At 34.0% G+C, this 21,239-nt stretch overlaps 3 protein-coding genes across 6 annotated transcripts; all 3 read left to right on the plus strand.

Moving 5' to 3' along the window:
• The first annotated feature begins 747 nt into the window (after window positions 1-747).
• Window positions 748-3,162, plus strand: LOC105115842 (uncharacterized). Of its 2 annotated transcripts, XM_011012884.1 has the most exons (5): window positions 748-867; window positions 1,532-1,596; window positions 2,166-2,547; window positions 2,634-2,689; window positions 2,806-3,162. In XM_011012884.1, exons 3-5 carry the CDS (start codon window positions 2,196-2,198, stop codon window positions 2,980-2,982), a joined length of 585 nt encoding a protein of 194 aa, XP_011011186.1. In that variant the 5' UTR covers window positions 748-867; window positions 1,532-1,596; window positions 2,166-2,195; the 3' UTR covers window positions 2,983-3,162. The 2 variants fall into 2 exon arrangements, with proteins under 2 accessions (XP_011011186.1, XP_011011187.1); XM_011012885.1 differs by lacking the exon at window positions 1,532-1,596.
• A 2,695-nt stretch (window positions 3,163-5,857) lies between these two features.
• LOC105115844 (14-3-3-like protein A) lies at window positions 5,858-9,419 on the plus strand. Its single transcript, XM_011012890.1, has 5 exons — window positions 5,858-6,017; window positions 7,024-7,534; window positions 7,666-7,788; window positions 8,456-8,572; window positions 9,141-9,419. Exons 2-5 carry the CDS (start codon window positions 7,049-7,051, stop codon window positions 9,201-9,203), a joined length of 789 nt encoding a protein of 262 aa, XP_011011192.1. The 5' UTR covers window positions 5,858-6,017; window positions 7,024-7,048; the 3' UTR covers window positions 9,204-9,419.
• A 548-nt stretch (window positions 9,420-9,967) lies between these two features.
• LOC105115843 (ultraviolet-B receptor UVR8-like) lies at window positions 9,968-18,658 on the plus strand. Of its 3 annotated transcripts, none has more exons than XM_011012886.1 (11): window positions 9,969-10,240; window positions 10,339-10,483; window positions 10,930-11,040; window positions 11,177-11,237; window positions 11,542-11,660; window positions 12,344-12,429; window positions 12,582-12,783; window positions 13,323-13,376; window positions 17,081-17,242; window positions 17,958-18,014; window positions 18,273-18,658. In XM_011012886.1, exons 1-11 carry the CDS (start codon window positions 10,212-10,214, stop codon window positions 18,471-18,473), a joined length of 1,227 nt encoding a protein of 408 aa, XP_011011188.1. In that variant the 5' UTR covers window positions 9,969-10,211; the 3' UTR covers window positions 18,474-18,658. The 3 variants fall into 3 exon arrangements, with proteins under 3 accessions (XP_011011191.1, XP_011011188.1, XP_011011190.1); XM_011012888.1 differs by having other exon boundaries at window positions 9,972-10,240; window positions 17,081-17,194; XM_011012889.1 differs by lacking the exons at window positions 17,958-18,014; window positions 18,273-18,658 and adding an exon at window positions 17,431-17,504 and having other exon boundaries at window positions 9,968-10,240.
• Window positions 18,659-21,239: the final 2,581 nt, after the last annotated feature.

A 21,239-nucleotide genomic window follows, 5' to 3' on the forward strand; every position in this document is an offset into this window, starting at 1 on the left:
CTCCCTTCCACGGCTTCGGGGGTTTTGTTGCTCTTTCGGCTGGTTATAATGGTTATGGGTGCCTTGAAACCCAGCCTAGTCGACCCCTAGATAGCGTTGGGGTTTCTTTTAGCTCTCTTTTATATATTGCGTTTTAATAGGGTTAGCTAAATTTTGAAGAAAATTAAATTTTATTTAAAATTAATTATTTTATATTTTCAAATTGTTTTTGATTTATTGATAAAAAGCAATTTTTTAAAAATAAAAAATATTATTTTAATACATTTTTAAATTAAAAGTACTTTAAAAAATAATTATTATTCTATTTTCAAACATGATAAATTTTATTAAAAAAAAATTATTTATAATATCATTATTTTAGAATTTTTTATTTATTTTAAAAACAAGAAAAAAGTTGGTAAATTGAGGTTTTTCTGCATCAATAATTTTATTTTTAAAAATCCTCGACAGAAAAGATTAGATTATCCGTTTTGATTCTCCAGATTGATATTTATTTATAGATAGATAAACAATGTTATGAAAATATTTTGTATTTTGCATTTTTTTGTGGTTAATAAAGTTGCATCATTCCATGATAAAAAAATAAAAAAATATTTGCAAACAAAGGGTTTACCGTTGTGACTTCAATTTAATCAATCGAAAACGCTGACGTTTAGTACGAAGCAGCGGAAACCCAAACTTGTCTTTCCAACGGTCATATTTTTCTTCGAAATTCAAGAGCCCTCTCGCTATAAAAGCAACGGTCATCTCCCTCCCTCCCCTTCCTTTTCACACACAGCCCCTCTCTCTCTGAAAAAAAATCTCTCTGCGCATCTAAAACAAAAACATTCAGAGATCAAAAGCCTATCATCGATCAGTGGCCTCAAAGTAAGTTTCTCAGATCTAATTTCACTTTCTAATACTTTGAATAGCGTTTTAAATTCTTGAAATCGATTTGGTTTTCTTGTATTTACCTTCGAACAACCCTAGTTGTTTTTTACCTTATCATCTTAGATGAATACTTTCTTGGTAGTGATTCTCTAGTTATTCTCGAATTTATCAAGTTATTAGATTTGCTGCGTGTTTTTATAATCCGGTCTAAATTTGTTCTCTATGATTTTTTATTTGTGTGTGAAGTAGAGATTTTAATTCTCTGTTTTCTTAGAAGTAAATCTTCTCTGTTTTCTCAGCAAACAAACAACTTTCTCCTTCTCCGTATGCGTGCATTGTGTTTATGATCGATCTTTACTTCAATCATAAATACACGTGATTCTGCTGATTTTTCTATTGTTATGTAAAAATCTAGTGATCTGGTTTTGGGTTGCTTGGTGCACTTGATTTTATTTTCAGCATGATATCTGTGTTTTAAACACGGGGTGATCTGGTTTTGGTTTGCTTCGTGCACTTAATTTCATTTTCAGCAGAATATCTGTATTTTAAACATGGGGTTAGGACAATGAGTCTTTTAAGTTGACGGGTCTTGTAATCTATTATGTTTTACTGTGATTAATCTGTTTGTAGAGACTAATCAGTTTTAACTAATATTTGAAAGGGAATCAGAGGATAATCAGTTTCAACAAATATTTGACAGATTGCTGCTTCTAAACTTTTAACAAGGTTTGATTCTTTTTTCTTTATTCCCTTCCTTGAATGGATTGCTTGTTCATGTCTTTAGATTTTGGCAAATCTTGCTTTCACAATCTACTTTCATTTTCGCTTGTATTAATACTCATTGTTGTTGCTAGATGTGTAATCCCAAATCTCTAGTAGATCGCATGATCTCCTATTTCATGCTATTCTGTTTGATAGAGGATTCAAAATAACGAAAGTATGATTTGTGATCAATGCCACTGTTACACCAGATGTTGAATTGGTTTCACGAATTCGTCCATCTTCTTGACAAGTAGTGTATGTTTTATCTTATTGATTATTCAGTTACAATGATTTACATATACCATGCTTGGTATAGCTATGGAGATTCTAAGAATTTCAGGAAATGTTATGGGAGTATTTGTCCTAGAGTTTAGCTGGTTTGTTCTGACTTGCTTTGTGTGGGGTTTGTGCTCTTGGGGGTAACTTTTTTTCTTGGTTACTTTCTGAAACTGAATTTATGGTATAATGCGGTCATCCTTTCCTTATTTTACATGGTTTATCTAGGGTATTAACCAGTTCCAATGCTTTTGCAGAATATTTCTTTGAACTCATTTACAGCACCAATGGCATCACTAGTGAGTAGACGGACACCTCTCGGTGATTTGTCAAATTCAATGAAGGCTGTTGCCTCTCGAATTCCACATGACGCAAGCAAGATGAAAAGTATCTCCAAGGCACCAGGGAAATGGCAAACTGCTGGCAGAAAACCACTTTCCGACATTTCTAATTCAAGGAAGCCAGAAACAAAAAAGCAGAGTTTCAATGCAAAGAAGCTAGCTGTCTTGACAGAGGAACCAGATCAAACCAGTGCAATTGCAGAGGAAAGGTTTCTGCACAATCATCAGGAATGCATCAAAGCACAGACAAGAGCTATGGACATCAATGAATTTCAGCAATCAATTGGACTAAAAGATGGTAATGGGAACTTAACATTCTTCTGTTTATAGTCACTGCAGAATCTTTCCTCGTAAAATTCAAATCATATTTATTATTTTGTCCAGATTTTTCCAAGCAGTTGGCAACTCCATGTTCACCGCTGGCATCAATTACAATGAAGGTCACTTTGCTTTCCCTTTCCTCGTTTCTTCATTAGGGTCTTTCTTTCTTGTTTCATAAACTAACTTTTCCTTGATAATTATCTAAACAAAATACTGATTTCTATTTAATGCTCAGAGTCCCCCTAGGCCCTTGCAACTGGAAGCGATGGTCGAGCAGCTCCTTAAAGATCAATCTTGGGAATTCAATCTTGATTCTCCATCTCCTTTCAGAACGCCAATATCACCAAGGAATTATAGGGACTGGAAGGATCAGAACGCCAACATCAGCTTTAAGTTGATAGAAACCCCATAGTCGTTGCCAAAGCATTGATTTCTCTCTTCAATGCTCTGCATCCATGTTATGTCAACTCTTTTTAGCCTTTTGATCAGGATTGGAAAGGAAAATTTCCTTTTTGGTGATTTTTTGGTTATTTTGGAACGACTAGTAGTGCAGTAGCGTGACATCCATTCTTTAGGATTTGTAGTCACATTATCTCTCGCTGAAGGTTTCTTCTGTTATGTGTTTATTAACTAGGATTGAAGATGCTAACTTTATCAATGTTTCTTTAACACCCTTCCTTAAACCAAGTTCTTCATGCCCCCGTCTTTATCAATGTTTATTAACTGGGATTGAAGATGCTAACTTTACCAATGTTTCTTTAACACCCTTCCTTAAACCAAGGTCTTCAAATTTCTTCATGCCCCTTCGTCTTCTTAAACTTTAAGAAACAAATAAGAGACTTTGTAAAAATATTAGCAACTTGATCTTCGGACAAACAAAACTCAATCATGATTTCTTGATCTTTCACCAAACTATTTGATGCTAATATGGTTGCTAAGACCATGAGATAAGTGATTCTTTGTTAATATAATAGTATATTTATTGTTATGAAAGATCTTTATTAACTTGTTTTGATAATGTTGCGACTCACTAAAACATTTTTCTCTACCACGTAGTTCCAAGTAGCACAACTTCCTACTCAATACAGAGCTCGATAGTAGAAAAAGCAACCACTTGTTGTTTCTTTAAAAATGAAGAAGAATATGAGAATATATAGCAAAAATGAATAAGTATATTGAGTAGTTTCTAACATGTTGTGATCGTTAATCATTATTTATTGATGTTCATCAGTGGAATTTAATTATCTACTAATTTTAATAAATTTTTCATATAACTCTTTTTTCTCATCAAAGTTTCTTGTTTTCTAAAATAACTTGTGCAAACTCTTTTTATATTCTTTCCCCAAGAGAAGCACAATATATTAAAACTCTTTTTTTTTTCTAACTCAAAAACTTTTCTTTTATCTTTTAAATAATTTTTTTTATCTCTTTAAGTCTTTTTATCAATTTATCTCAGGTTTTACATATCTTATTTTTATTTTATTAATGATATATAAAAAATATTTACTCCGTAAAATGTAAAAGATTTTTATTACTAATTAATATCATCAGACCAAATGATTCCAATTCCTCCACTTTATTAAAACGACAAATTCTTGAATTATAAATATCCATGAATTATTAAAATAAAAAGTTCACACTTTTTACTTTTCAAGCATTTATAGATTAATATTTTAAGCATTTATCATATAAAAACAAAAATAAAAATTATTATTCTTAGATTTTCAAGTTATTTTTTTAATTTATTATAATATCCATTTAAAGTTATTGATTTTATCACTAAAAAATTCCTAAATAAAAAAAAACCTGTTTTGATGGTATTGAATTTCCTGAGCTACAGAGAAAAATGTACATTTAATTAACTATTATCAAAACACCAACTAACCTCATTTATAAACGTATTGAATTTTAGTTCATTGAATTTTGGGCCATCATCTAAAGAAGTTATAAACTAGAACCTAAACCCTTTCATGAAGTAAACATAATGATGCATCGATGACACAACTCTTTGTTGGCATGGTGATAAGGCCTTGCCAATGAATGAATAGCACGCTAATAACTATGAAATTTTATAGTATTTATACAAAGAATCTTTTTAATTTCAAATAATTATTTAATTTTCATTTATTTGCAAGTGATTACTTTTCACCAAATGCATATCAAGATGAGTCATAACTCATCACCTACCAAGAATCCTCCTCCTCCTATTATTATTTACTATAAAAAGTATAAATACTTGATTAATTTATTTTTTAATTATGGGAATTACAAACTATTTTTTAAAATTTAGACAAGTAATTAGATTGACTAAGAACTAAATTAATTTATTTTTTAATTATAAAAATTACAAACTATTTTTTAAATTTAGACAAATAATTAGATTAATCAAGAATAGATTAATTTATTTTTTAATTATAAAAATTACAAACTATTTTTTAAAATTTACACAGATAATTAGATTAATCAAGAATAGATTAATTTATTTTTTAATTATAAAAATTACAAACTATTTTTTAAAATTTACACAGATAATTGGGTTGATTAAGAACTAACCAACCCAAGAACAAAAAAGACAAAAAAGCATAACTGATTAAGTTAAGAAAGTCAGTTGATGTAATGACTTTGCTATTAAGCCATTGATTTCTTTTTAATTATTCTTATAAGAACTCCATTATTATAATTTTTTTTAATATATATTTTTGTTGAAGTCGATTGAGATCGACCGGCCAACCTATAATTCAAGTTGGGTTTTAGAGAGACGTAGGAAGCATAATGGGAAGAAGAGAATTGACAGGATAATAATTGATGAGGCAAAGGCAAACCCTAAAATCTCAAAACTCCAAGTCCCCATTTTCCTTGAAGTGATAGCCAACCTAAAGAAAAGAAAAAGAAACTCAGGCCCACCACACACAGACAGTCGAATCATCAATACACTAAGGCTGTTTTTTATTTTAAAAGTTTATTTATGATTGTTTTTTAAAATATTTTTTATTTAAATATATATTAAAATAATATTTTTTTAATTTTAAAATATTAATAAATTAAAATTATCTAGAAATATTAAAAAATATTAATTTAAAATAAAAAATAATTTTTTTAAAAAACATATAAAACAAAACAGAATCTAAAACTTTATGGGCTCCCGACTACACACGCACACAGAGGATCAGTCGTTCAGACCATCTCCGTTGACGGTCAAAGCTAGAGTGTCCTTCCCAAAAACAATAAATCCGAAAAGAAAAATACGAACTCCCACGAAATCTCCGCCACCCATTACTTGTCACTTTTTCATTGGACCCCTAACCTCATGACCTCTCTTTTTGTAACCCCAAAGTACCCCTCCCTCGCAGTCTTTTTAACAAGCCCAAAATACCCCTCCCTCGCAGTTTCTTCCCTTCCATTTGACGCACAGAGATAGACCCGTGTCTGCAGAATTCACTCTTCAAGGTAGCGTTACATTTTTTGTTTTTTTTGTTTTTATGGTTAGATCTGTGGTTTTAATTTTGTGGATTTATGTTATTTGTGATTTGTTTGGATTTATTTGGTTTGTTTTTTATTCGATCTGCTGAGATTTATGTGCTTTTTAATTTTTTTGTGGTTTGTTTGGATGCTGAGAAAGTTTAGGAAATGTTGGTTTTGGTGTCTTTTGTTTTATCTTAATGTGTTATGACGCTTAACTGATTGGTTTCGCTAAATACAGGAGATTTTTTTTGTTTTTAATTTTATTTTGGAGATAGCAAAGCATATGAGGTCAGAGTTGATTGTTACAATTTTCCGAAGAATATTTTTGAAAGTAATGGGATCGGTAGCTTGGATTCGTGCTTTTAATTAGGAGGCCAAGACTCTGAATTTCCAAGTGAAATTGTTACAAGATGAAACTTTTTGTATGCTAAGGCATGGTGTTGCCGTTTCCATTTACGTGCGTGTGAATCTGATCTGTTTTATTAACGAGAAAATGTTGGAGAAATTAAGGAATTAGAGTTTGATTTATTTCATTTCTAGATGGTCGGTTTTGGGATTAATTTTTTTTGTTGTAAAAACAATAACGACTATCTAAATGACTTGTAGAAATCAGATTTCATAACTTGATCCGGGGCTGTGATTTTGTTAATGTTGTAAAGATATTTGAAGGATAATTCTTGCCATTCTTTTTTGGGGGTTGTTCAGAATTTGTGTTATTTCAACTTTCTTAGCGTCTCTAGGCTCTAGCTGACTTGGTTGAAGCTTGAGGGATTTCATTCTAAAGCTTGCAAAAGGTCTGCAGTTTTTGTAAATTATTAATAACTTACGGATGAAAAAGTTAAGAATCAATAGATGGAGACGTGTTATTGAGTGGTTGATGGAAGAGTTAATTTATGAATCTGTGCAAGCTAGTTATGTAATTAAATGTAGCCCTTAGAGTTCGATATTGTTCAGCTCATTCTAATGATACGTGTTTGGAACTTCCTTGCAGAAGTAGCTTTTAGTTTGATATAAAAATGTCGCCAACTGAATCATCACGTGAAGAGAATGTTTACATGGCCAAGTTGGCCGAACAGGCTGAACGTTATGAAGAAATGGTGGAGTTTATGGAGAAAGTTGCAAAGACAGTTGATTCAGAGGAGCTAACTGTGGAGGAAAGGAACCTGCTCTCTGTAGCCTACAAAAATGTCATTGGAGCTAGGAGGGCTTCTTGGAGGATCATCTCTTCAATTGAGCAGAAGGAAGAGAGTAGAGGAAATGAAGATCATGTCACAATCATCAAGGAGTACAGGAGCAAGATTGAAGCTGAGCTCAGCAAGATCTGTGATGGAATCTTGAACCTCCTTGAATCGCATCTTATTCCTTCCGCCTCATCTGCTGAGTCCAAGGTATTTTACCTCAAGATGAAGGGTGATTACCATAGGTATCTTGCTGAGTTTAAGACGGGGGCTGAGAGGAAGGAAGCTGCTGAGAGCACTTTGTTGGCTTACAAGTCTGCTCAGGTGGGCCCTTTTTGTGCCAGCATGATGCCAATTCTTATAAATTTGAATTGTCGATGTTGTTTGTGATATTTAGCTTTATATGTGCAACTATTATTTCTCTGCTTAGTTTGCTTTTGTTTTGTTTTTTGCAGGATATTGCACTTGCTGAACTGGCTCCTACTCACCCAATAAGGCTGGGGCTTGCTCTTAACTTCTCTGTCTTCTACTATGAGATCCTTAACTCTCCTGATCGTGCTTGCAATCTTGCCAAGCAGGTATTTCCTTGCATACAGTAGCATTTTTGCCTCTATGGTTATAGGCAAGTTGTGAAAAGCATAGTCTTCTGTTTTCTTTTCATTATTATTTTGAGTAAAAGGAAGTGATTGGTGTTTTTCTTCGCTTTTGGGAGCGTATTTCTGGCTCTCCATTCCTCTCATTGGTTTTAATTTGTAAATTTTATAACTGGCATGGAATTGGATCCTAGCTATTAACTTGTGGAAGCTAACAGTATTGAGTGCTTTAATAGTTGTTGGGTCAATAATGTTAAGTAAATTGTTTGCTCAAACCTGGTTTAGTTAGTTTGTGAAGCATTGATGCCAGTACATCTGGTTTCTCCCCTAAATGTAACCATGTATTGGTCCATAGGGTTGTCATGTTTCATTGATGTACATTTATGGAGATCTTTCTTGTCCCTTCTTCACTTTACTAAATAATATTACAATTTAGTGAAATCAGTTTGCTTTGTAATTGTTTCATGCTAGTTGTTCGTTCTTTTATACTCAATTTGTTCTATATTAATATAAAACCTAGTTGATAAGCGATGTTTCCTTAAACATAAGTTGATCTATTCAGTCCTTAGTGTTGATATCTTTAATTGCATACCAGTCACGGACCAATTTCTTGGTCCTATTGACATCACTAAAAAGTACTATATTTGGGCAGGCTTTTGACGAGGCTATTTCCGAGCTGGATACATTGGGTGAGGAGTCTTACAAGGACAGCACATTGATCATGCAACTTCTCCGAGATAATCTGACACTCTGGACCTCTGATATCACGGTCTCTCTCTCTCTCTCTCTCATATTCATATTCTTTCCCCAAGGTTGCACACATGCGCACCCATTTGCACATCTGTGTAAGCATGCATTTATGTACATGTGTTTTTTGAGGTTTGGCTGACCCCTGAAGCTGTCTAACCATTGTCGTTTCTGATTACAGAATCATTAAATCCTGTTTTGGAACCATATGTGCATAATAACCCATTTGTGCATTGCATATTTTAAAGAACGCTATATGCTTTGCATTTTTAACTTGCAACGATCACTACCTGAGTGGACAGAGTTGACAACATTCTCTCAAGTTCAAAGGCAAATTATGCCTGATACTGTATGTTACGGTTGCCAGTTTATGTTGGCTTGTTTAGGCCCTTTTTTTAATATCACAATTCATCATTGTTTAAAGTTATAGGGCATCTTATGAGAGACCTAAGCAGAGTATGATATTAGAAATGGTCTTGGGTGGTTTTCACCTGATGCTGCTTATGCATGAGCAACTGCTTGTAACTTTCAAAGGCTTCTAGTTTATATTATTCCGGTTATGCTTGATGTGTTCATTATTCCAATTTTAGGATGATGCCGGGGATGAGATCAAGGAAGCATCAAAACGTGAATCGGGCGAGGGGCCGCAGTGATGAAGTTCAGTTCATAGGATATTTGCACTCTGTACTTCTATCTTGTGAAATTTACAGACGCCTGTGGGTTGTTGTAGTTGGATTTATTAATGAATTTGATAATCTTGATTGCCGTGCCACAGTACTTGGGATTGAAATGTACCAACAGATTATCAAGTTTTTAGTATTGATGCCTACAATCTGGGTTGATGTTTTTATGAGATTTTCATCTTCCAATTCTGTGTTCCTTTTGGCTCTGCTATATGATATTACATCAGTGACGAAACTACTGGTTTCGAATTTTAAGCATTCAGAGCCCCGTTTGGTTTATCAGAAACACCTTTAGGGGGTTGTAGTACAACAGAACAGGAATTATGTAAGTTACCGAATCAGTTTCCCTCCTTTAGGTCATCAGAACATCAAGCATCTTCCCTCCAAAGTAACTAGGTCCGACGGTGTCTAACTGTGGATGATTAAAATTGAATGTATAGGCGTTTATTCAACTCGACCAAGTTGGACTTCCAGAGAATGCCAAGTGGACGAGCAATTTGTTCGTGTCATTGTAAAGAGCTTAACTGAAAGGGAAAAGGACAAAGTAGAGAGTAGAGCCTTGCCATGGCTTGAAATGGATTAATTTTTTGAATTTCTTCATTGTGCTTTGAAATTGATTAATTTTTTATTTCATGAAAAAGCATTTTAAAAAACATGGGAAATCCATTACCAGATCTAGTAGGGTTGTAGATGATGTTACAATGGCTGGCATCTTAAAATCGTGTTGGAAAATGACAAGTAAATTTAGCCTACAAATCCACAAAAAGGGAACCTCAAGGTTGTCCATTTCCACTAAACTACGGTTCTGGCTAAAGCTTTTTAGACCACTTGCCGAATCCAATTCACCTCGCATAAACAAGGCGATAGGCAGGGAAAAAGGGAAAACCCCCACTGGCACCACTAGCTCCAAAAACCCTTCAAAAAATCTCCTCTTTATAAATACACCCACGTACTTATTTCTTAGTCGCTTTCTCTCCAATGGCAACCGAGTCCTCTGTGATTGCCTGGTAAGCATCCTCTCTCACTGTTAACTGTATAAAACACGTGTACAAGTAAAATCATGGCAATGTTTTCGGTTTTATTTTGTTTGTGAAATATGAAACAGGGGATCGGGCGAGGATGGCCAACTAGGGATAGGGAACAACGAAGACAATGAATGGGTTTGCGTTGTCGAAGCTCTCGAGCCTTACAAAGTTCGCTCTGTTGTTGCTGGAAGTCGCAACTCTCTTGCCATTTGTGATGATGGCAAGGTTTTTATTTTTCTTACCCTTCCTTGGCTTTAGCTAGAATACTAGTATGCACTGAATAGTTTGTTTGATATCAATGGTAAAAATTTGATTTAAGTTGTCTTATTAGCTTCTAGTAAAAAAATAATGATTGAAAGTTCAGCCTTTTGACTTATAGTAAAGTTTTAAATTTTAAGTCCTTTTAAGTAACTGATGATTAAAGTAGTTGAATTTTTTTTAGTGAAATAACCCTGGAATTTATTTGGATTAAAGTAATTAAATAACTTGATTAGATTTATTGACTTGTTATTGATTTGGACTGAGTCAAGAATAAAAAAAGAAGAAGCTCAACTTGAATGAATTGTTGAGGACACTTTTGTTTATGCATGCAGCATTTTTTTTGGTTTACAATATGTTGGTGTTAATGTAAATTGGTTTTTTGAAATTTTTTTTTTGATTGATATTGCTAGTTGTTTACTTGGGGTTGGAACCAAAGAGGGACATTAGGGCATCCACCGGAGACCAAGACTGAGAACATTCCTAGCCAGGTCAAGGCTCTTGCTAATGTCAACATTGTTCAGGTAATATCTTTTCTTTGGTTATTTTTTTGGAAACCATGATGATTATGCTTCTCTTTGGTTATGCAATCGGTTCGTGTGTGTATAAGTCTGTGTGTCAATCATTTTGTTCCAATATTTTGAGTTTCTTGATTATCAGGCGGCTATTGGTGGCTGGCATTGTTTGGCTGTTGATGATCAAGGACGTGCTTATTCTTGGGGTATGTAATGATCCCCTTTTAGTTTTTTTCTTGAATTAATCATCTCATTGTCTGCTTATAAGAATGAATCATTGAGATAACAAGGAGGTTTTTTCCCTGTATCTGAATAGCATTACTTGGTTTGGTTAATTCCTGCATGAAAGAAAAAATTTGCAGAAAATACAATGATTTTGTTTTTTTGTATGAATGAAAATTCATGTTCATACTTTCTTCCTTCTCATGAATGTAGTTTGTTCACTCAATGTTCATAAATAAGTGGAAGAACTAATGAATTTAACAGTATGATATATTTTTAACAATGTAGGTGGGAATGAATATGGCCAGTGTGGTGAAGAACCTGAGAGGAAAAATGAAACTGGGAGGCCTTTGAGAAGGGACATAGTCATCCCCCAACGCTGTGCATCAAAACTTGCAGTTCGCCAGGTGATTTTCTTTTCTATCAATCATTATAGAGTGCAGGAGTTGAATTATTTTTAAGGAATCCATTTCAATATCTTCCCCAGCACCTCCCAAGCTGTATGAAATATGAATATGGTTTCAGATTGTCTCCTTGGTTATTATGTACAAATGAATACTCAGGAATCTACCATTTGTACTTAATTTCATCCCCTTTTCCTTGTGTGGGTTGTATTTGCTCTCCGAATGATATTGTAGAAGAGGATGGTTAACTGTGCATGCTTATTTTTCAAGGCATTAATTAAGTCAATATTAATAGTATGTAACTTCCTCCTTCGGCTGCATGCTATAAGCCAAGAAAGCTGACCGACAACCTTAGAGTGACATGAATACTCAAGAACGGTATTTGAGATGTTAGAGTGCACGCATGAGTTGTAATCCTGCTTCTTAAATTCTATTCCAGCATCAGGGAGTCGTTTTCCCCCCCGTGCTGGTGGCATCTTACTCACTGAGGCATAAGCCTTAAGTATCGGTTTTATGGATCATAGCAACTTTGGACAAGCATGCGTACAACTCAGAAATTTTTTCACTTACATCCCTTCTATATTTGTGACTGTACTTGTATGTTAAATGACATTTCTTGGCCCTCAGTTGCTTTTCTGTCTGTTCTAATTGCTGATATGTCATCTCTAATTGCTAATATTTTTTAGGTAGCTGCTGGGGGTACTCACTCTGTGGTTCTCACACGTGAAGGGCATGTATGGAGCTGGGGTCAACCATGGCCTCCTGGAGACATGTACAGTTTCCTTGACTTAATCATCAATTATGTTTTTACATATCCTTGTTTCTGGTCCTTGCTACATGTTTTTGAAGTGTGCTTATATTGATAGCTTGCTGCGTCCTCATATTATTGCTGTTTTAACCATTTACAGTTTTTCATATTTTCAGAAAGCAGATATCTGTCCCTGTGCGGGTACAAGGTCTTGAAAGAGTGAGGCTCATTGCTGTTGGGGCATTTCATAATTTAGCTCTTCAAGAAGATGGAACTTTATGGGCGTGGGGTAATAATGAATATGGACAGCTCGGAACTGGTGATACGCAGCCAAGATCACAACCTATTCTTGTCCAAGGACTTTCTGGTCTCAATTTGGTTTGTATTACATCCTTACGTCCCTTTCTGCTTGACTTCTGTTTTTATTCCATTTCATTAGGCATCGTTAGCTGCACAATACAGTTTCTCAAAAAATCTCATCTGAAGTGTTAGGATTTATTGATGAATGGGTTCCCAATTCAAGTTTATTTTTGAAAATTCTTCTTCCCAGATTATCTGAATAAATCCTTTGAAAATATGTCATTTTTTATAACTGGTTGTTTGAAACCTTTCTATGAAAACACTGCCATCATCCAGTCTGAGAGTGCCCCATGTGTAGTGCCTTGGCATGATCAAGGTACAATAGTTCGATTTAGTGCAGTGTAAACATGAAAGCTTATAAAAGGGGAGTGAAGACTCGTGTTACTCAGTGATGCAGAGAATCTGCACTGTAAACTTGTTAACTTCTTATAAAGGCTTACGCTAATATGCACTGAGATTGGTGATATGGAATGATCTGTTTTCTTTCTTGTTAATTTCTTAGACATTTTGAGCTTGATTTCAGTTTCATATCTATAATAGCCTGAGTGTATGTCTAGGTTGATATTGCTGCTGGTGGATGGCATTCTACTGCATTGACTGATGATGGGGAGGTAAATATGCTCTTTGATGTCTAAAAGTTTCTTTAATTAGGTTGACCGCACGCTTGTCATTATTATAACCTGTTCAGGTGCAACATTGTATATAGCAGAGAAGTTCCTTCAGTTCTGTACTTTCATCGTCAGCTTATGTTTTATTCATGTGGGTTATGTTTGGTATGATTTTTGCAAATTGATTCAAGTTGTTTTTCTTGATTTTTGACCCTCACAGATATATTTGGATAGAATCATATTTTGACTAAAATCAAAAGTTAGTTACAAATCCAAGTCAAATTTTTTAATATTTAACTTATGGTATATTACATGTCTTCCTCAAAAGAGTTGCTTTCAAGTCTTAACAAACATACTTCTAACTTAAAGTCATTTTAACTTTATTTTTGTCGTACGTTGTCTATGAGAAAAAACTTCCGAATTATGACTCAAAGTTAAAAGCTACTTTGTGTGGCAGATCTTTCCGAGCTTAGGGTCAGAAAATCCACTTGTATCAATCTTAAAAAGGCTTGTCTCTTAGGTTAAAGAGTTTGCTTTTAGCTATTGGCTTTCGGGCCATATATAAACCCTTTCTCTTCTCTGACTTTTTCATGATGCTTGAATTGGATCTTGCTGATTATAAATAAGAGACGCATCCTTGGATTCAGTATGGGAACTGTATCCATTGCTTTGTGAATAAGGCTCCGCTTGACATGACTTGTGGGAAATTATTTTTGATTTTGAGCCATGATTCAAAAGCTATGTTTCTTAAATAGCTTATGAAAAAAAGAAGTGAAGATGTTTGACAAAAATTAACACAAAGCAACTTTTTATTGATGAAGGGAAGCGGTACAAGTTAGAATCAATTAGTTGGAAGTTTAAAATTTTTAATGCAAAATCTTGACTCAATTTTGTAAGGATTTTTTTTGATGAAAGTCAAAAGTTATTTCTAATAAAACATATTTATAACTTTTCTTGAGTCAAAAGATAAAAACAACTTAAATTAATTTGTGATGTTGGCGGAAGTTACATAGCACAGTAACAACATGAAATTGCAAGAAAAAGATGCATAATACTTAATGAGTGAAGAGGGTTGCAGATGTGAACCTGAATTTACAACTTTATTACTTGAAAATTAAAGCATATGGTAATTGTCTCTTTAAAAGGTTTACAAGATATTTAAATGGGTAAGAAAACCCCATCTCAACTAGGAAACAACTAGGAATCCGAAAACATAAAGGAAGTAAACAAAAAACTTGAATTAAAACATAGAATTAAAAAAAAAAACATAGGAAAAATAATAAAAACTGTCATACCAGGAGCATAAGTGCCTAGAATATGATTCTGAAAGATATGTGACAAGATAATACAAGAGAAATTCTGAAATGTTTTCTGTCCCCCTTTCACTAAGAGAGTTACAATATATATATACATCAAGAAGTATCAAAACCCTTAATTCTAGCATCTAATAAACATAATCAGATTCTTTAATACTAGGCCTAGACAATAATTGAGATCTTTAGAGAGAATCCAGGGATATACAGCTATGACAGAAATTAAACAAAGAAAGAAGAATATAGTGACAGCTATGAAAGAAATAGAATAAGAAAAGGAGAATATACTGACAGCTACAAAAGAAAGACTAATAGCTATTAAAAAAATGAAATAAAAGAGAATATATTGACATCCCCCCTCAAATTGATGCGGGTAGATGATGGTCTGTTTAGCAACATAGTGGTTACCCTAGGGAAAATTCCTCGTAGAACTACTTGTAAAAATTTGAGTTCGATCCAACAGTTAGATCTCCTGTTATTGTAGTTTTAAGGAGCTAACTAGACTTGGCCATTTCAAATTTTTTTTTTCCTAGGGCAACTCTCTGCTTTACTATACTTGCTAGCCTGATGCTCAAGTTCACCACATCTGCAACAATGAATTCTAAAACCGGAACCTTGACCCGATGCCTATTGATTTTGCTGAGTTGGCCTAGGTTGTGTGGTGGTAGCCTTTTGATTATTGATATGCCCGCCTATATTATTCTAATCCACTTGGAAACTTATACTCCTAGTCCTAGCAGCCTGCTGTTTCTCTACGGTTAAGGCTCTCTGATAAGCTTTAAAAACTATTAATAAAGATTGGAGACACCTTATAGACTGCTTTAGACCACTTAAATACCTTGCAACTAACTGCTTTTTTGTTTCTTCTAGATTCCAAGCTATTAACTAGTAGAAATTATTAGTGTAATCATTGACAAACTTATGCCAACATGTGAAGCCTCTGGTATAGGGTTTGAGAATAATTGAAAGGAAGGAATTGCTTCCTCATCATCTTCTTTATTTTATCCTAGACATTGATTTTCAATTTTCCTTGCCTCTCCCGTGTTTTCTTCAACTGTTACCACCAGGTAGATGCTTGACCTTTCAATTTGATTGTGATTAATTTAACTTGCGTTTGCTTAGGAACCTCCTTATACTTAAAAAATCCTCCCAGCTTTGTTCAATTAGTTTATAAACTTGTATGTCTGTAAGGTTCCAATAAACGTAGGGATTTTGATGCAAAACTTGAAATTTCCAATTCTGACCACTTCCCTATCATGAGATTGTCTTCTCTGTTTGAGCCTTTGGGTTTTAAGTACTACCCAAGGACCCGTGATCATTCTCCTGGGTCTGTTCACATTTCTCTTTCTCTTCTAGTCTACGAGTCAATTATGTGATATGTCTCTGCATGTTTTCCATGATGAGCTCCTGGACTTTTCTCCTCGAAGGGGAGGATGAGGCTCATCCTCCCCTTGGACATGCCCCACTCCACGACCTCTTCTCACCATGGTTATTTAGTGGAACACAACAAGCAAACAATTATCCAAGAAATTGCAGCACACAACAAGCAATATAAAACCTGGGATTGTTAGACCTTGATACGAATTAATGCAGGCAGAAGCTACGTATGACAGTAACAACATGAAATCACAAGAAAAAGACATAAGATACTTAATGTGCAAAGAGGGTTTCAGATGTAAACCTTGAATTCACAACTTTATCCTTTGAAAATTAAAGCATACGGTGGTTGCCTCTTTAAGAGGTTTGTAAGATATTTAAATAGGTCAGAAAACCCTATCTTAACTAGAAGGTAGTTAGGAATCTGAAAATATAAAGGAAATAAACAAAAAATAATCTGAATTAAAACATAAAATCTGAAAAAACATAGGAAAAATAATAAAAACTGTCATATTTGAAGCATAAAACACAATTCTAAAAGATTTGACTGTTTGTTCAGTGACGCAGTGGTTGTCCTATAGAAAATTGTCTATAGCATCACTTTAAAAATTTGAGCCCAATATAACAAACAAATCTTCCATTATCACAGTTTTAAAGAGCTAATCAGATCTGGCCGTTCCAAATCTTTTCTTAGATCTAGATCTATCCCACTAGTCCATAAAAACATCTATTAGACCATCGACATAGTATGTCTAGTTTAGATTCCTGTCTAGTAATGTTAGATCATCATTTAAATACTCAGAACTGCCTGTATCTACAAGCCTGGCTCCATTAATTTGCAAGTCATACCAACAGAACTTAAACCTAGCTTCCTTCTGATTTTGTTTTTAAGGCGAATCAGGTGTTACCTTTCTTGTTGCATATGCTACATATGTCACCTGATCTGATCTGGTTTTCTTTGTCTTTACTATTCGGGTTGAAAATAATTTTTTGCTTAATACCTGTCTTCTATTGCAGGTGTATGGTTGGGGAAGAGGTGAACACGGAAGATTGGGATTTGGAGATAATGACAAGAGCAGTAAAATGGTCCCCCAAAAGGTTAATCTTTTAGCTGGGGAGGACATTATTCAGGTATCATCAACATATGCTTTTGGGAACTCTCGGAAATTCTTATTTACGGTTGGTATATAATACAATTTTTTGGCTTTGTTAACCCAAACTTGCAATTCCTTTTATTTGTCATGTGTGCATAGGATTGTAAACTACTAAGTTCTACAGAATATGCATGATATGTTTCCTGAGAATGCTCGTTGATATTGAACAATTAAGCTAATCTTTTGTGGCCCTAATATACTAAATGATGTAAGGTCTTTTCGGGAGGATGTTGAGCATTTGGTGAATTTTGACTTCAAACTCAACTTGGCATTGAAGTTAATGGTGGAACCATTTCCCCGAAGTACATGACTGGATTACATGCTCACACATTCACGGGGCCAAGTAATCTCTGGATTTGGATGCATTAATTTCAGTGACCAAGTAATCTCTGGATTTGGATGCATTAATTTCAGTGATCATAGTATATTGTTAATAGTAATACTTAATCATTGAAGAGCAATTACTCAGATTTGACAGTAGGTTCCCTCAACTCTTGCTAGGAGCTTTAGGAACTCTGGGAACTGTTTGATGAGGACATGCATGCCTTCTGTTTTTTTAATATAATTTCTAGTGATGCCCTGTATTTGAAGCATATATTTTAGTTTGTTGTGACAATTCTCATTATTGTAATTGATTGTAAAAGAGAGAAAACTGAATTGGTATTTTTTAGCTTGATATGGTTAACCAGTGTAATATCCTCCCATGGTTCAAGATTGAACTGGTTTTATTTGCAATCCAGGTATCTTGTGGCGGGACTCATTCAGTTGCGTTGACACGTGATGGGCAGATGTTTTCCGTAAGTATAATCAGCTCTATTTATTCCAATGGCAATGGCATCATATATGGGTGGAGTGCAGTTTTTGTTCATCATAGGGGTTGATTCCTTATCTGCATCGATGCATATTCTCTCTCTCTCTCTCTAATATCTTTGCCTGCATGGAAACTTAAACACACGTACATAGGTACACAAATATTTGCACTTTTTACCACTTTCTCAGCAAACAACTTGTTTTAACATTGAGTAGTAATATATGCTGACCGGATTTTCTGGCAGTTTGGTCGAGGTGACCATGGACGACTTGGATATGGGAGAAAGGTGACTACAGGTCAACCAATGGAAGTGCCAATAGACATCCCGCCACCTAAAAATTTTCGTGACAATGGAGACGAGGGACACTGGATTGCTAAACTTGTTGGTTGCGGAGGTCGCCATACTTTGGCGATCGTGGAATGGCAGAGACTTGAATCTAAATAGATTTGACATGTTGTCTAAAAGTCTGCTTTTGTATTACGAGACAATGCAAGACCAACTCAGAGAACATGGACACTGGATAATTTTATAAATTACTGGATGGTTATTGAGATGGTATTCACTTTTCCATTTTACTTACGGGAAGAGTTCAATTTCCATGTCATGGGATTTGGTTTTTGATGATGTTTTAAAAAATTTAAGTATTTTGGGGTCAATTTTATGTCTTGAGTCTGATAATCCGATTCATTTTTTTAGTCAAGATATTTAGAGGCGGGTGCCTGATATTTGTAAGAGATTTTCTTTGGTGAATTTATGAACCTTTCAACGATCAAGTTAATGATTTTTTTAAAAGAAAATGCAACAATATCATAAAAAATACTTTGTAAATTAATAAATATTTCAAACTTTTTATTTAAATAATTTATGGTTTGTTTATAATCTATGAATTTTTTTATAAAGATAAGAGATTAAAAAGTAATATTGTTCTAATAATATTAAAAAAAAAATCACTAACATATGTGTTACAAAGAGATATTTATATCTTTGATACATGTATTGATATAGAATAAAAATATGGACTATTTAAAAAATTCTTACAAACTATTTTTAATATAATATTAATATTGATGAAAATATAGTGGGTTTTTAAAGAACTTTTATACAACTAATGGGTTTTTGAAAAATAAATACAAAATATAGTTGAGCTTAATAAATGTTCGGTTTTATGGGGTTTTTTTTAGCTATTAAATTTGAGTTTATTAATAGCTTCCCAAGTCTTTGTAATATTTATATGCAAAAACTTGTAAAAATATCTGTTACAATGAGTTTGTCAATTTTATTTTGTATGAGAAACATAATGGAAACCTCAATTTATATACCCGAGAGCTTGTGTGTAGGGGATACCACATGTTTGAATTTTTTTTAAATATGTAAAGGTGAATCATGAATGATTCATACTTAGAAAATTTTCTAAGAGGGTGAGGTGAAACCATATAGGATTTCATGCTTAGAAAATTTTTTTAATAAGTAGAGAAACCTAAAGAGGGTGAGCCTATATTTAGAAAGTTTTCTGAAAGGTTGAGAGAAATCCATGAAAAGTGGAGTCTGTGTTTAGAAAATTTTCAAGTAGCTGAGGGGAACGTAAGAAAAAAAAGCCTATATTTAGAAAATTTTCTAAGAGGCTGAGGAACAAATCCCCATCGATGCTTATACTTGAAAAATTCTCAAGGGACAAGGGGGACAGACCCAGGTTAATGTCCATACTTAAAAATTTTTCTTAGAGGCATGAGGGAATCTAAGGAGGGTTAGCCAATATTTAGAAAATATTCTAAGAGGCTGAGGTGAACGAATCTCAATCGACACCTATACTTGGAAAATTCCTAAGAGGTGGAGGGGACAAACCCATGTCAATGTTCATACTTATAAAACTTTCTAAGGGGCAGAGGGGAACTTAAAGAGGGTTGTGCTATTGCGCTGAGAAGACCAAGTCAATTCTTTTCTTGGAGAGTTATTGCATTTTGTTAAGAGTTAAAGGCCTATGGCCTCCTTGGCGATGACATAAGGAGTGGGAACCTCCTACTAGAAAGAGGGACCAAACTTAAGAGTGGGAGATTAGAGATCATCCCTAGAAATAGCATAAGATTCAAGAGTCTATCTAGAGAGTTATGTTAGTTCTTTAGGTTTTAGTTAGCCTTGGTGATATATATTTGGTTAAAGGATGGGGGCCCTCTTGTTTTGTTGAGGTTGGTTATCTCAAGCTATCATGGAGGGTGGAGCTATCACACTAAGAAAAACCTCTTTCAAGGAGATTGTGTTAAATTCTAGAAGCCTTTGTTGAAGATCTATAGATAAAGAATACATATTAGAGAGATAATTATTTTAATTTAAAAATAAACTTACTTCTTATCAATGATAATATATCATGAGGTGATTTGTTGGACTCTAGGGAGTCCTTTGATCCATTATTTTGAGAGTGGTGCTATTGCACTAGAGAGACCCCTGATCAATCTCTTTCAAGGATGAGGATTCTGCAAGTGCCAAGATTTGTTGAGATGGCAAAACAGCCAACACAACCTAAGTGATGGGTTGTACTTGGTTGATAAGTTATTGAAAGTTTGAATGGGCAAAAGTTTGTGGTAACAAGTAGACCCATAAGCATTCTAGCCCAAATGTGTTATGGAATGACTTGGGGATGTTGTTAGAAAGAAACTCATGACTTTTTGATCAGTTTTTACAGACAACACCAATTATGATGATCCAAAAAATCCAAGTAGCTTGGGGGGTGTTGGGCAATCAGTTAATCTTTTGATTTTGGTAATTCGATCTATTCTTTCTAGCTAAGATGGCTAAAAGTGGGTGCTTGATGTCTATAAAAGATCCTGATGATGTTTTAAAAAATCAAAGTAGCTTGAGGGTAAGACTTATGTTTTAGATAATCAGTTAATCTCTTGGTTTTGACAATTAGATCCATTCTTCCTAGCCGAGGTGATTGAAGGTAGGTGTTTGATACCTACAAAAGATCACATTTGGTGAATTTAGGGACTCTCTGATAATCAAGTTAGTAATTTTTTGAGAGAAAATGCAATAATATTACATAGAGATACTCTGAAAATAAATATACAGTAGTGAATGAAGATTCCAAACCTTTTATTTAAAGGATTCATAGTCTATTTATAGCTCTTAAATGTTTTTATGTAGATGAGAGGCTAAAGTATAATATTGCTCTGATAGTATTAAAAAAGAAAAATATTTAAACGTGATCTAACGATC

The sequence above is a fragment of the Populus euphratica genome, unplaced genomic scaffold, assembly GCF_000495115.2.
Source record: "Populus euphratica unplaced genomic scaffold, PopEup_1.0 scaffold785.1, whole genome shotgun sequence".
Classification (NCBI taxonomy): domain Eukaryota; kingdom Viridiplantae; phylum Streptophyta; class Magnoliopsida; order Malpighiales; family Salicaceae; genus Populus; species Populus euphratica.

Bases quoted from the DNA above. Each gene is read 5' to 3' on its own strand.
- LOC105115843 (XM_011012886.1), top strand. From the start codon at position 10,212: ATGGCAACCGAGTCCTCTGTGATTGCCTG. The intron at 12,430-12,581 runs GTACAGTTTCCT...TCATATTTTCAG, and splicing joins CCATGGCCTCCTGGAGACAT to AAAGCAGATATCTGTCCCTG. The intron at 17,243-17,957 runs GTTGGTATATAA...TTTGCAATCCAG, and splicing joins CTCGGAAATTCTTATTTACG to GTATCTTGTGGCGGGACTCA.
- LOC105115842 (XM_011012884.1), top strand. From the start codon at position 2,196: ATGGCATCACTAGTGAGTAGACGGACACCTCTCGGTGATTTGTCAAAT. The intron at 2,548-2,633 runs GTAATGGGAACT...TATTTTGTCCAG, and splicing joins ATCAATTGGACTAAAAGATG to ATTTTTCCAAGCAGTTGGCA. The intron at 2,690-2,805 runs GTCACTTTGCTT...TTTAATGCTCAG, and splicing joins TGGCATCAATTACAATGAAG to AGTCCCCCTAGGCCCTTGCA.
- LOC105115844 (XM_011012890.1), top strand. From the start codon at position 7,049: ATGTCGCCAACTGAATCATCACGTGAAGAGAATGTTTACATGGCCAAG. The intron at 7,789-8,455 runs GTATTTCCTTGC...ATATTTGGGCAG, and splicing joins CTTGCAATCTTGCCAAGCAG to GCTTTTGACGAGGCTATTTC. The intron at 8,573-9,140 runs GTCTCTCTCTCT...TTCCAATTTTAG, and splicing joins TCTGGACCTCTGATATCACG to GATGATGCCGGGGATGAGAT.